Source organism: Cetorhinus maximus, chromosome 3, assembly GCF_964194155.1.
Source record: "Cetorhinus maximus chromosome 3, sCetMax3.hap1.1, whole genome shotgun sequence".
Lineage (NCBI taxonomy): Eukaryota > Metazoa > Chordata > Chondrichthyes > Lamniformes > Cetorhinidae > Cetorhinus > Cetorhinus maximus.
Genome location: NC_135881.1, coordinates 102483750 through 102499603, shown reverse-complemented (window position 1 = coordinate 102499603; position 15854 = coordinate 102483750). Strand labels below are relative to the sequence as shown.

Here is a 15854-nt window from a genome sequence, read left to right as displayed (position 1 = left end):
CTGTAACAATCAATATAACAGACTTAAAGGCTTTAGCTTTTCATTCTCTGCACGTTGTTTACAGAATACTACATTTGCTAAAATGTTTAAAAAGTTAGCCGCTATTGGTAGAGACAATGAAAAACAACGGTGTATAAAAGCTACTGCATAACTAGATAACTAAGCAACAATTTTAAACAACAGGTTTTAAAATATGGCTTAGATTTTTTTTATTGTACATGTCCTTACAAAGCAGGAACATTATCTCTCCCACCCCAACACCATCTAAAACCTTTCCAAACGTTCTGTTCAAGTTTTCCTTTGGCTGTTATTGAATTACACCCACTCAAATATCCTTGTTTATTTCATTACAAAATCAACTCTATGCCTACAGTCACAGAATTTCTTAACATGATTTTTTTTTGCTATCCTTTCATTGTAACAATTCAGTAGTTATTACTCTGCACAATAATAAGAGCGGTAATGGCACAGAAACCAGCTAACATTAAAGTGCCTCTATTAGTCATCTGTTATGAGATCAGAGTAAAAGGGATTTTTTTAACATGTGAAATTTATTCAGCTTAAAATACAGAAAAACATCACTGTTAGTGCAAGAGAACATATTCTGCATTAAACTGTAACCTAAGGGTAGAGAGCAATATTCTAATGTACATTTCTACAATCCATTAGCATACACCAGCAAATTGTTGAAAGGCATTAGGCTACCATATCAATTTTGTCAAGATTTTTGTGACAAACTACTACTGCTTAGCCATTGAACCTTAGGAAAAATGCATTTTAAAAAATCCAAAGAACAACAAAATGATTTTTAAATAATAGTCTAACGCTAACCTTTTATGTTGCATTGGAGAAAGTTTTAAATATTCTTTCATTCAGTGTGAACATCGATGGCAAGTCCAGGGGGACAGGGAGGGTTGGAGAAGATGGGGAAGGGGAAGGTTGGAGAAGAGAGGGATGGGCAGGATTAGGGAAGAGGGAGACGGGGGAAGGTTGGAGAAGAGGGGGAGGGTTGGAGAAGAGGGGGACGGGGAGGGTTGGAGAAGAGCGGCCCGGGGAGGAGTGGAGAGATGGGGGGGGGGGGAAACACAGTGGTTGTACAGAAGAGGGTGTTTGGGGATTGAAGAGGAGTGGAAGATGGGGTATGAGAAAACAGAAGAGGAGTAAGAGGGTGAGGGGAAAGAAAAGGGGATCAGGGAGGAGAAAAAGAACAGGGAGGAAAGAAGGGCAACAAGGTGGCAAGAAAGGGAGATGAGGTACGAAAAGGGGGACGGTGGAGAGAGGGATGGTGGAGGTGTGGAAGAGGGGTGGGGAAAGAGGAATGGGAAAGAATGAGGAGAAAGAAGGGGAGAAGGAGGAGGGTGAGGAACAGGCAAGATGGGAGAAGAAGTGTTGTAAGAGGGGGAGAAGAGAAGGAAATGGCATCATCAAGCTTTCTTTAAATGTGGAGTAAGGAAGAGCTGCTGTTTCAGGTTGCACATTCAGGTGAGTGAGTGTGAAAAATATAAGTTGTAGATGTCAGGCGATACCCAGGATGTAGTAAAGCCCCACTCAAGACATGAAGTTCCTGTATGTGCATTGTAGATATGAACTAAACTCACCACAGAAAGTTAAGTCTTGTCATTTCAATTCTAAGTACAGTTTTAACAACATATTAAGTGTTCATTATTGTTAATTAACAGCTCTGGCACTGAAACTTAACTATTACAAGTGTGGAGTCTCATTTCTTGAGATATTGCTTTGGAGATTTAAAAAAAAAATTATTTTATTTTTACTTTTCTTTATCTCTTCTATGTTGTTCTCTTAATCCCATCTTTCTTTCCCTTTTTTATTTCACTTTCTGTACCCGATTTGATAGTGATCAGCCTTGTGCTGTTAATTTCACAATCCTTCAATCAGATTCATTAAGGAGATATACAGTTGTTTGACCTGTTCATGCAGGTCTCAGGTGCCATTTCCCTCACTGTGACATTATCAGCTCAAACTTTCAGCAATATGCCATGCAAAAGATGTGAAGACCTAAATGTTTAGTAGTAAATCTAACTAATGGCAGACAGTGTTAAATGCCCCACTGACACAAAATTTGGTCAATACCAAAATTACCATACACTACTGTAAAATCAAGCACATCATAATAAAAATAGACAAGGTGGTCATGATTTTCAGCCATTTTTATACCAATCTTTCGCTGCCAGTTCCTGTAAGCTGGATCTACTATAACCAGAGATCAAGTTCACTACCAAATCATTTTGGATAAAATAGAATTCCAGATTACTAGGAAAGTGTTTTGGACAAAAATCAAAATATATAATTTATCCAACAAAAACATTCAACACAGAATTTAACTTCTGCATAACAGCATATAAAAAAACAATTGACTTGCATGTTTATAGCACTTTACATGAATCAGGTGTTCCAAAATATTAGTTAATTATACTGAAATGTAGTCATTGTTTTTATGCAGGCTAATACGGCAGCCAAATTGTGTGCAATGAGGTCCCACCAACAGCATGAGATAAATGACCAGATAATGGGTAGAATTTTAATGAAACTGACATACTCACAGCAGGTTGGGGGACTGGTGACGGGTCAGGTAGCCATAGCTCAGAGAAATGGGCTTTGCCTGACTGTTTAACTTAGATACTGCATTTGCATCCCGCTTCTGGGTTTCCTGACAGTGTGGACATGATGACGATCCACATGTGTCAATGGAAGGGTTTCTAGTTAAAGGGACCTCAAGAGTGGTCAGATTGGCTGAATTCTACTTTGATTCTTGAAGCTTCAGGATCCACAGGAATGGAAGCCAGACATGGAAGGCTGCCCCTGGTTCTCTAGCTCTTCCCTGGAGGTCCTGTTGCTAGCTCTGAGGGGCTGTTTACCAAGGAGCAGAGGAAGAGGCCAGCCTCTCAAATCAAGCAGGCATAGACAGAAGTGGCCGAGGAAGCAAGGTGCAGGAACTTGAGTACAATGTTACAAGAAGCTCAATGATCTCATGAGGGCAGGAAAGTTGAGTAGCATCCCAATATCAGATGCTAACTGCTGACTTCCCAGCATTCTCCTGCACAGCACTCCTCAGACCAACACACCTTACAGCTTTACTTGCTCCTCTCTGTCCAGGCACCTCCTCATATCCCCATCTGAGCAGCCAACATTGAAGCTCACCCTTATCTCGGTGCCAACTCACATCTATATCTGAGCCATCCTCCACAAATGTTGTCATTCTCTCCTCTCTAAACAATCCAGTTCTCTCATTCATAGTTGTCTTCTTTCTCTCCTTGCAGAAGAGTGTAGAACTCCAGTAAGTGACAGAGAACCAGTGAGAACCACCATTACCGTGCAGAGGAGGTGGCCTTAGAGATTGCAGGGTGGTGGATGATTGGCCACTGGCAACAGGGAGAGATGGGTGATCTCCCAGATATCTGGTGACAGAATTAGGAATCATACTACCACTTGGCACATAGCAATCTCTAATGTTACTTCTGCATCACTGCAACTGAGATGTAAACCTTGGAGATGAGGAGATTTTTTTTTCTCTCAAAGGGCTTTTACTCTGTGGAATTCTCTTCCCTGACATCAGTGGAGGAAGGATCATTGAATATTTCTAAGGTTAAGTTCGATGGACTCCCTTGATTGACAAGTGAGTCAAAGGTTATAGGGAGTAGGTAGACTGGAAAATAGAGTTGAGGCCACCATCAGAGCAGCCATGATCTTATCAAATGGCAGAGCATGCTCGAGGAGGTGAATGGCCTACTTCTGCTGTTACATGACTCATACACATCCTCCACCAGCTCAAATATGCACACCTCAGTACGAGTCCAAGGAAGATAGCTAGATTGTCACATGGTGATACACACATCACAAATAAGCAGCAGGTGTTGGAGACAGTGATTGCAGTGGAGAGAACCTGTCAGAGAGCACCAAACTCTCCAAATTCTGCTCAGCCTAACACAAATGACTGCTCAGGGGTCATTCACGGAGTGACTATTCTGAAGCAGCAACAGAAAATGTGAGGTTCTGTCAGCATTTCTAGAAGTACTGCTCACCCTTGGAGTAGAGAAGTCCACCTATAACATGGGTACTTTTTGTTCCATCAGGTGTTTGTGCTGACATCCACCTCCATGGAAAGAACGGCCACTTAGCAGGAGAATGTGAGCCACCCAATGTTTCAATGTCGCAGTGGAAATAAGAGATCATGAGATCTGTGCTTGTTGCCATGCAAGCCAGCTTGGTGCCATGGCTGTGATACAAGTGTTCAAAGAGACATACAGGTTCTCACAGGAGTACAGCAATCTGTCCTCCAGCAAATTACGGGATTGCTTAGCCACCAGAGTGGAATTGTGGCAGTGGCTCCACGGTGCTCGAACCTGCTATCTTTCTCAGGATGCCAGCATTCATGCTGTCTGGTGTGTTGAAATGACAAGTGACAGGAAGGTCTGGGTCATGTTTAGGTCAGACCGAAGGTGTTCTGCAAAGCGGTTACCCGGTCTGCGTTCGCTCACTTCAATGTAGAGGAGGCCGCATTAGGAGCATCAAATTGAGGGAGGTGCAAGTGAAGCGTTGCTTCACCTGAAAGGAATGTTTGGGCCCTTGGACGGTGAGGAGGGAGGAGGTAAAGGACCTTCTGCAGCTGCATGGGAAGGTGCCGTGGGAGGGGGATGAGACGTTGGGGGTGATGGAGGAGTGTACCAGGGTGTCCCGGAGGGAACGATCCCTATGAAATGCCAAAGTGGGGGTGGGGTGGGGGGGGGGGGTGCGGTGAGGGGAAGATATGTTTGGTGGTGGCATCATGCTGGAGTTGGTGGAAATGGCGCAGCATGATCCTTTGGAATGCGGAGGCTGGTGGGGTGAAAAGTGAAGACAAGGGGGACCCTATCATGGTTCTAGGAGGGAGGGGAAGGTGTGAGGGCAGAGGCGCAGGAGATGGGTGGACACGGTTGAGGGCCCAGCGAACTACAGTGAGGGGTATCCTCAGTTAAAAAAGGAGGAAGACATGTCAGAAGCACCATTTTGGAAAGTGGCATCATTGGAACAGTTGTGACAGAGGCGAAGGAACTGAGACGATGGGATGGAGTCCTTATAGGAAGCAGGGTGTGAGGAGCTGTAGTCGAGGTAGCTGAGGGAGTCGGTAGGCTTGTAATGAATATTGGTGGACAGTCTATCACCAGAAATTAAGATAGAGAGGTCAAGGAAGGGAAGGGAAGTGCCAGAGATGGACCATGTGAAGGTGATGGATGGGTGGAAATTGGAAGCAAGATTGATAAATTTTGCCAGGTCCAGACGAGAGCATGAAGCGGCACCGAAACAGCCATTGATGTACTGAGAAAGAGAGTTTTGGGAGGGGGCCTGAGTAGGACTGGAACAAGGAATGTTCCACATGCCCCATAAAGAGACAGGCATAACTGGGGCCCATGCGGGTACCCATAGCCACACCTTTTATTTGGAGGAAGTGAGACAAGTTTATGGAGCAATTGTTCAGCGAGAGAACAAGTTCAGCCAGACGGAGGACAGTGATGGTGGATGGGGATTGTTCGGGCCTCTGTTCAAGGGAGAAGTGGAGAGCCCTCAGACCATCCTGGTGGGGGATGGGGATGTGGAAGGATTGTACATCCATGGTGAAGAGGAGGCAGTTAGGGCCAGGGAACTGGGCATTGTTGATATGACGTAGGGCATCAGATTTTCTATCATTATTTTTTATCCACTTGTTCTTATTTTTATTTATTTTCATTTTTATTCATTGTTTTATCCCCACCTTTTATCCTATTTCAATCTTTTTCCCACCACTGTCTCCTCCCCCACCCCACAAGGGCCATCTGTCACTTGTTCGTGTTATTCTTTTCAGAGTGCTTACCCTTGTCCCGCTATTATCACATTGTGCTTTCTTACCTTAATGCCACTCAAAGCATCTCCTTTAGCCCTAACCACTACCATTAACACCCCCTTTGTCCTTCAGTTCATAACATCTTTGTCAATCTCTCCTTTGCCCCCACCTATCGCTGGCCTTCTATCCAGCTTCACCTGCTCCACCACCCCCCACCCCCTTAAACAGTATAAATTTCATCACATTTTTACTTATCTTTACCTCTGAAGAAGAGTCAAATGGTCTCAAAACGTTAACTCTGTTTTTCTCTACACAGATGCTGTTAGACCTGCTGAGCTTTTCCAGCATTTTCTGTTTTCGTTTCAGGTTTCCAGCATCCGCAGTATTTTGTTTTTATCTTAGTCTCTAAAATTGGGAATTTGGTTCAAGTGGGAATTCGATGCAGAGGAAGGCGGTACTGCTTTTTTTTTTGTTTTACCTCCAACAGCTGGTGAGCGCTTTGCCCTTTATCTCTAAGCTAGGAGACTGTAACTTGCTATTCCTTTACTAAATTAGTAACCCATCAGCTAATAAAATAAATAAATAAATAAGATTAGACAGACTTAGCAGGGCAGGCGGTGTGGCATAACTGCAGCATGTGGAGGTTTCTAAAGAGCACTGCAATCCCAAATAATCACATACGTGGTAAATGTCTGCAGCTCAAGCAACATTGGCTCAATGTTCTTGAGCTGGAGCCTGAGCAGCAGACATTGCCAAGCATTAGGGAGGGGGAGAGTTACCTGGATGTTTTGTTCCAGGAGGCAGACACGCCCCTTAGGTTAAGGAGAACTCTAAAATTGGTCAATGATCAGGACAGGAAGGTGTGACTGCAAATCAAGTAGGTATATGGATCCAGGATGTAGTGATGGAGGAGCCTCAGCTCTTGACTTTGACCAACAGGTATGAGGTGCTTGCTACCTCTGTGAATGAGAGCAAGGACTGCAGGTTGGCTGGGTAAACTGACCATAGCACGATGGTGCAGGAAGCCATTCAAGTGGCGGGGTGGGAGCGGGGTGATGGTGGTGGGGAGTCAAAAGGAAAATTATTGTGATAGGAGACTTTATCATCAGAGGATAGATGTCATCCTCTGCAGCCATGACTGGATGTTCTGCCCGGTGTCAGGACAGAAGATATCCCCTCATGGCTGGTGATGAATTTGGAGTGGGAGGGGAAGGGTCCACGTAGGAAGCAACAACATAGGTAGAGCTAGGAATGACATTTGAGAAGTTAGGATCCAAATTAAAACACAATCTCAAAGGTAATAATCTCTGGATTGCTACCTGAGACACACGCCAATTGGCTTAAGGTCAAGCAGGTTATAGAGAATTAAGAATGTTAATCAAGGAATGGTGTGGGGAGATGGAGTTTTGATTCATGGGGCACTGGCACCAGTATTGGGGAAAGAGGGCTTTGGTGAGACCACACCTGGAGCACCATGCACAGTTTTGGCATCCCTATTTAATAAAGGATATACATGTGTTGAAGGCGGTACAGCAAATGTTCACTAGATTGATTCCTAAGATGAGAGGGTTGTCCTATGATGAGAGGCTGAGTAAATTGGGCCCATACTCTCTGGAGTTTAAAAGAATGAGAGGTGATCTCATTGAAACATTTAATATTCTGAAGGGGCTTGTCAGGATAAACACGAAGAGGTTGCTTCTCCTAGTTGAGGAATCTTGAACACAGGGTCACAATCTCAGGATAAGGGGTCGATCATTTAGGACTGAGATGGGGAGAAATTTCTTCAGAGGGTTGTGAATCTTTGGAAATACCTGCCCCACAGTGTTATGGATGCTCCATCGTTGAGCACATTTAAGGCTGAGATAGACAGATTTTTGCTCTCTCAGGGAATCAAGGGATATATGGAGTGGGCAGGAAAGTGAAATTGAGGCAGATGATCAGCCATGATCATATTGAATGGCGGAACAGGCTCATGAGACCATTTGGTCTCTTCCTGCCCCTATTTCTTATGTCCTTATGTATGCCTCCTCTCTTCTTGCTCTCAAGGTGCCCTCCAAAAGACCAATGGTAAAGGCTGCAAACAGATGAGTGCACACCCTTTCCACCTTTTCCACAGCACACCCTTTCACTTTGCAAAACTGATTGGTGGTCCAGAAAACTTTTTTAAAGTCATATTGCATTAAAAAGAAGTACTTGTTCTCAATTGGAAAAATGCTAGTAGCCAGATGTATTTTACTGTATTGGGCATTGTCAGTTTTTAAATAGCTTCAGCTGATCAAATTCTGGAGCCTAGTAAGAGAGACGCATGAAACTGGTTTACGTCAGTAGTGCAGAACAGGCTCAGAGCAACCTGTTTTACACTGCGTCTCCTTGCTTTGCCTCAATGGTAGCACTTTTGCCTCAGAGTCATAAGATCATGGGTTCAAACACCACTCTAAATATTTGAGCACAAAAAAGAATCCAGTGCAGTACTTGGACAGTGGGCAGGCTACACTTTTGAAGGTGCTGCCTTTCAGATGAGACATGAAGCAATGGCATCGTCTGCCCTCCTAGTTGAACATAAGAGATCCCATGGCACAACTTGAAGGAGAACAGTGGTGTTTTCCCGGTGCCTTGGCCAATATTTATACCTCAACCAACATCATGAAATCAGATTATCTGGTCATGTACCACTGATGTTTGTGGGTCTACACTGTGCAATTGGCTGCTATGTTTTCCTACCTTGCAACAGTGACTAGGGTGTAAAACGCTTTGGAGTGTACTGAGGTCATGGAAGATGCTATGAAAATTTTAGTAGTTTATTTCTTCTTTAACTTATCCATTGACTCAATGTAATTTTAAAAGCCTAGAAAACACTTGTTACACTAAAAGCATTTGTAGCAAAATGTGACAAATAAACATTGCAGTAATCTAATAATTTAGAATAGTTTTTACAATATTGATTTTGGACTCAGAATCAATGTTAGAGTTGAGTACATTACTGTAAATATTAATATCTTTACATAGAGTTTACTTGAATTATACAAACATAAATATACATAAAACACTAAGTTAACAACTTACCAGGAGAAACTGAGAAAATTCTTTATATTCAAGATGATTTTTCCTATCCTTTCCAAAATACAGATCCACAAACTCGGAGTTCCAGTTAAATGGGATGCGCTGGTAAGTACTGGATTGGCTAAATATTTGCTTGATGTGATCTATATACCATGACAAATTATATGGGTTAATGTATAATTCTAAGAAAAATCATGCTACGATAATTGAAAACAGAAATAACTTTTTTATTAACCTCCTAAGGCATGTGTTAATATGAATTTGCCTCCAAATAGCTTAAGGTTAACCACCTGTCAGGCTAAACTCTCTCTTCTGTGATATTCATATACCATGACTTATGTTAAATGCTTGTGGTGACTAACCTATCAAATTCATAGCTTAACAATATATGCCCTCCGGTCTTACTCCAGAAAATTTATACCAGTCAATTCTCATTGTGACATCAAAAATATTTGCAAGTTGCTGGAGACACTGTACATATGTTTCAGTAAAACTATACTTGGAAAAAATAATCTATATTTGTACAATATACATTATTGACTGAATGCAACATTCCACAAATCATAGAAAAACAGGATTCTTTTTCAATCTTCTGAAATGAAGGTATTGAGAATTTTTTCAGGGCTTTACTACAACTATGGTTTTACTTCTATGCCACAGAAGTAACTGAAGCTAGAGAAATCACATAACTAACAGCATTAGCTGAACATTTTCTCCTGTCTCACTTAAATTTTACTGAATACATACAATCTCGATTTACGCATAATCACAAAGCTGCTCTTATGTTCAAAATTGCAATAGATTATGAGTTTAGAAATTCAATGGGACCACACCTGTTTTCAGATGCTAAATGGGCACCTAAGCTTCCAATATGGCACTGTATGACATTGAAACAATGGTGATCCCTGCTCACCTCCTTAACCTCGTGACCAATGCCCCCACCCGTCCCAATCGTCCTCCATCTCTATGTTCCAATTGCTGCATCTCGAGTGAAACCCACTCTACACCATCAGCTCCCCGTTGATCCACCCCAATTCTATTGTCCTGTTCCCCATCCCATCCCAATCAAATCCCCTCGCCGGCTGCCCAATTTGGCACCCTTCTCTCCTATCCATTGTCTCCCTGGCAACCCCCCACTCTTTAAGATCCATTTTTTGCCAGTAGTTTTGACTGTCAAGCTGCCTGCAGCCACCCAGCAGATGTCATTCACTGAATTGGTCCACGGGATGAGGAAGTTGTCCTATGATGAAAGGCTAAGTGAAATGGACTTATATTCTCTGGAGTTTGAAAGAATGAGAGGCAATCTCATTGAAACCTACAAAATTCTGAAGGGGCTTAATAGGATGGACGCTGAGAGATCGTTTCCACTGGTCAGGAAATCTAAAACATGCCGGCACAGGCTCAAGATCAGGGGCCGATCATTTAGGACTGAGATGAGGAGAAATTACTTCACTCAAAGGGTTGTGAATCTTTGGAATTCTCTACTCAGGGGGTTGTGGATGATCCATCATTAAATACATTTCAGATAAACAAATTTTTGATCTTTCAGGAAATTAAGGGATATGGGGAGCAGGCGAAAAATCAGAGTTGAAACCCAAGATCAGCCATCATACTGAATAACAGAGCAGGCCCAATGAGCCGAGTGATCTACCCCTGCTCCTATTGCTTGGGAAAAATTTTCCCTGCATGGGGGGGGTGGGGGGGAGTAGTGCGGGAGCAGGTGCGGGCGCCTCCAATTGGGGGTGCGCCGCACATTTTACGTGGGCGGGCCAATTAAGGCCCGCCCAGCATGATGTTTGCCAGGAAGCACTATGCGCTCCCTGTGTGGGCATGGGGGGGGAATTCCCTCAGCTGGGAGTGCGCTCTTTCACGCATGCATGCGAAAGAGTGCACTGATCTCCCTGAGGCTAAGTGCTGCCTCAGGGAGATCTACTCTGAATTAAAAATTGTAATACGAATGATAGAAAAATTTCCCTGACGTCTCCTCATGTGACACTGTCACGAGTTGGGACATGTCCATAACTTTGTTCGAAACCTTTATTAAAAATTTAAATACCCTCATGAAACCTCATCCTGCCCGTGGTTGAGGTTTCATGCTTTTTCTGAAGCCCGCCAGGGCTCCAGGTCTGCCCGCCAACCTTAAGGTTGGACGGACAGGTCCATTAATGATTTTAATTAGTTTCTCAATGGCCTCAATAGGCCGTTGACAGATTGGTGGGAACGCAGCTGACCCGGCTGCGCCCCTGCCGACCTGAAAATGGAAATGACACAGGGTAACGTCGGGAGTTCCCCCGACGCCATCCTGCGTCATTTTATACGTTGGCGATCAAGGCCCTGCCCCCATTCGCCGACAGGAAAATTCTTCCCCTTGTGTTCTTGTGTCTGCAACTCACCTGTTTCATACGAATGAAGCCTTGTGCTTAACTGTTCTGGCATAGGGAGCTTACTTCAGTGTGTTCATTCACGAAATGTGAGCATCATTGGCAAGGCCAACATTTATTACCCATCACTAATTGCCCTTGGGAAAGTGGTGGTGCCGCCTTCTCAAATTGTTGCAGTCCATCTGGTGCTGGTACAAACACAATTTTACATTCATCTTGAGGGAGAAACGAGTGCATCCAAGACTAGTAAGTTAAACTAAAATAAGGGCAATTATGAGGGCATGAAAGCAGAGCTAGCTAAAGTGAACTGGCGGTAAATGCGGTTAAGGGATATGTCAATAGAAGTTCAGTGGCAGACATTTAAAGGGATATTTCAGAATACACAGAATATATATATTCCAATGAATAAGAAAAATCCGTGGTTAACTAAAAAAAAGTTAAGGACAGCATCAAACTTAAAGAAAAAGCATATAATTACGCAAAGATAGGTGGCAGGTCAGAAGATTAGAAAGAATATAAAGAACAGCAAAGATGACAAAAAGATTAATAAGGAGGGAAAAATTAGAGTATGAGAGAAGACTGGCTAATAATATAAAGATGGATAGTAAGTGTTTCTAAATAAGAAAAGAGTTAACAAAGTGAGCATTGGTCCGATAGAGTGTGCATCTGGGGAACTGATAACGGAAAATAGGGAGAAGGCAGATGAATTAAACGGGTATTTTGCTTCAGTCTTCACTATGGAGGACACAAGTAACATTCAGGAAATAGCTGTAAATCAGGAAATGGAGCGGAGGGAGGAGCTTGGGAAAATTACAATCACCAGGGAAGTGGTATTGAGCAAATTGGTGAGGCTGTAGGCTGACAAATCTTCAGGTCTGGATGAACTGCACCCTAAGGTCTTGAAATAAGTGGCTAGTAAGATAGTTGATGCACTGACTTTAATTTTCCAAAATTCCCTAGATTCGGGGAAGGTTCCATTAGATTGGAAAATAACAAATATAACTCCTTTATTCAAAAAGGGAGACAGAAAGCAGGAAACTATAGGCCAGTTAGCCTAACATCTGTCATAGGAAAAATGTTAGAAGCTATTATTAAAGATGTTATAGCAGGGCATTTAGAAAAATTCAAGGTAATCAGGCAGAGTGGCTTGGCAGCATCACTACTGACTGAGCTGGCCGAGTCCTAAAAGACATAGCTGCTAGACTGGGTCTGCAGCAGGTGGTGAGAGAACCAACAAGATAGATTCTTGATTAACAAGGGGGTGAAAGGTTATCAGGGGCAGGCAGGAATGTGGGGCTGAGATTACATTCAGATCAGCCATGATCTTATTGAATGGTGGAGCAGGCTTGAGGGGCTGAATGGCCTTCTCCTTCTCATAATTCATACAATGCTGTTAGGGAGAAAGTTCTAGGATTTTGACCCTGCCACAGCAAAGGAATGGCAATATGTCTGACTCGGAGCAGAACTTGCAAGTGGTAGCAATACATCTTATATATGTTACTTCTTAGTTACTAATTATTAGTTACTTCTATCGCTATGCGCTGGTGGTGGGGGAAGTGAATGTGGTAGATGGATGCTTTTCAAGGGGCTGCTTTGTCCAACATGGCATTGAGCTTCAAGAGTTGTTGGAGCTGGATTCATCCCAGGCAAGTCAGGAGTATTTTACCATACGCCTGACTTGTGCCTTGTAGACTGTGGACAGTCTTTGTAGAGTCAGGAGATGAGATAGTCGCCACAGAACTCCCAGCCTCTGAGCTGCTTTTGTAGCCACAATATTTACGTGACTGGTACAGTTTAATTTCTGGTCAATGGATGTTGATGGTAGGGGGGCTCAACAGTCCGAGGTGGGAGTAGTCGAAGACAAAAAAAAAGTCTGTAAACTAGTGGACAAAGACAAAAAGGTCTGAATTTTTTTTGTGATAAGGAATCATGGAATTCTCGCACTTTTTATGATGTGTAGTGAAATACAAATGCTTCTAGGCCATTTCAAATAGGTGGAATTATTAGACTTCAAGTAGGTAGAAACATTAGTTTTCTCTTTGTTTAGCTTCTATTACTATTAAGGCTGTGGACCAATGCATGTGTATAAAATCACCAAAGTGACCTTAGCATTTCAGCATTTAATGCAGTTAGTGCATGTAATACAGAATGAAGTCCATACTAACAATAGAACATGGCCTTGCTGGATTATATACATACGAAGTGAAGCAAAGGGCTACCTACGGCGGTGATTTACAAACTACTTTTCCAATGTGCCCCCATTTTAACTGACCACCAACTTCTCAAGGACAATTAGGGATGGGCAACAAACATTGCCAGTGATACCCACATCCCATGAACAAATATATATAAAAAAAACTCTTGAAAATTAATGTGACCCCAAGGTCAGCAAAATCAAAACAACAATAAAGCAGCATAGTAACATTCAGTGTGTTATTATTAAAGTGCACATATTATAATAGATCAAGATATAATACATTATATAAATATGAAAATCTGTGTTTTAACGTATTTGGTAAAAGTGTTATTTTATGTAATCATAAAGGCTTCAGCCAAGCTCTCCATATTCCACAGTGACAAAAGTCTCAATGAAATCCCTCTCCCACTTCCTCAGACACAGCTGAGCTTTATTGAACTCATCTGCCCCCATCTTACACACACATCTATCTTCTCAACCCACTTCCCCCACTCAACAGTCCCTCTCCCCAAAGCTCTTCACCTTCACTAACCCATGCCCTCCCTCTTCACTCAGCCCCCAACTCACTCAGCCCTTCCCACCCTCCCCAACCAAACCCACAACAGCCCTTCCTTCCCTCCCCACCCAGACCCACTCACCCCTCCCTCCCTCCCAACCCAGGCCCACTCAATCATCTCCTTTCTTCCCTCTGCACCCAATCCCACTCACACCATCCCCCCTCTCCCTCCCCCCCTCCCCCAATATTCCAACCCTCCAACCTGGAACTCAGCTCCTTGCGGCTACCGCTGCCCTTGCTATAAATGGGTGGCTGTGACCCTGCCAGGGATCGCACTGCCATGGAAGGGTTAGCTGCACCCCCAAGGATTAATATAAATTAAGACGACCATTTGAGTGTGAAAAAGTGAGAGTGTGTGTGTCCAGCTCACTCTCAGTCTCAGGGTGCTCACTCACTCACCCTCATATCCTGTGAGAGTGCCTGTTGGTGTGTGGAGGTGAGGGTGAATGAGAACCCTGAGATTGGGCATGAGCCAGACAAATACTTTTCCCCTCCCTCTCTCTCTCACACACACACACATTAACCCTCTTTCCTCAAACTCAGACACACACACGCTCACCTTCTGTCTCTCCCAGACACACACATGCTCACCTTCTCTCTCTCTCCCACGCACCATCTTTCTCTCTCCCCCAAACACATACTCACCATCTCTCTCTCCCTCCCCCAGAAACACACACGCTCACCCTCTCTCTCTCTCCCAGACACACACACATGCTCACCCTCTCTCTCGCTCTCTCTCTCACACAGATATACTGTTATAACCACAGCTGGTGTTAACTGCTGTGCAAACCAAATCCCAGAGGGAAACTTGGCTTACAGGCCATAACCTTTATTGTTGTATTCTGAAACCGAGAAGATGATGTCCCAATCTCAGCAGCAAGAGGTCCAGCAACACTTCTCGGATTTTTAAAAATTAGAAGTAAAAGTTTATTTTAACAAAACTAAAAGAAAACTTAAGCACACAAGATTACAGTTACAAAATTAAGGTTAGTCTTACAAACATTCCCCCAAAATTCTCGACGTGGTCAAACCCTCAAGTAAACACCTTCCAGGCAACACTCCCTTGTAGATGTTAACTATGAAATCCAGTAATATTATACAAGGCAAGTTGCTGTAGCTTCTATAAATGTGTACCACATGACCTTTACCCTCTTCCACTCTGTGGTGGAATTCATTTCAGAATGAAACTGTTTGCTGCAGCCCAAGACTTTTCTGGCTTGGCTGGATGGGTGATTCAAACTGCACCTTCTTCCAGTCCAGTGCTCCAGCTATCTCAATAGCTTAAACAGCTCCAGCTATCTCCAACCATCCCTAGCTCTCTCTCCAGCTTAACAGCTATACAGCCATCTCTAACATACCTGTTTTCCCTTTCATCTTCGTTCCATTTGTTCTCACACACCTCTTTGAAACTCAACCCTGCAAAAATAAGATCTTTCATGTTTCTATCTTGTCTTTGCTTTCGGGTCAATGAAATATCATATCCATACTACTTGTTTACCTACGGACTCCTGAAAGATGTAAACATGTTTCTTGTTACCTCTGACTCCCCTTTGATATTCAAACAAATTCTCAACTTATCTAAAAATGCAAATTTTAGATCTAACCTATTTACTTGTACCTCAACACCTCTATCCTTTTCACGTTTCCAAACCCCCGACAACCTGACTCCTATCAAACTCTTCCCAGCTTAATTAAACCATATAGGCACACACAGATGCCCAGCCTTCTTTACAGAATAACACAATATACCCCAAAATATTAAAAAAGCATCCATTCTCACAATACACACGCTCACCCTCTCTCTCAGACACAGGCACACACACGCTCACTCTCAGTTTCACTCTC

General features: G+C 43.2%; 1 protein-coding gene across 1 annotated transcript in view; it reads right to left on the bottom strand.

The window, feature by feature from the left end:
- slc25a13 (solute carrier family 25 member 13) overlaps positions 1-15854 on the bottom strand; it is a 403392-nt gene that overhangs the window by 209561 nt on the left and 177977 nt on the right. Inside the window, exon 7 of the mRNA XM_078535669.1 lies at positions 8879-9018. Coding sequence (XP_078391795.1) covers positions 8879-9018 — 140 coding nt within the window. The remainder of the gene's footprint in view (positions 1-8878; positions 9019-15854) is intronic.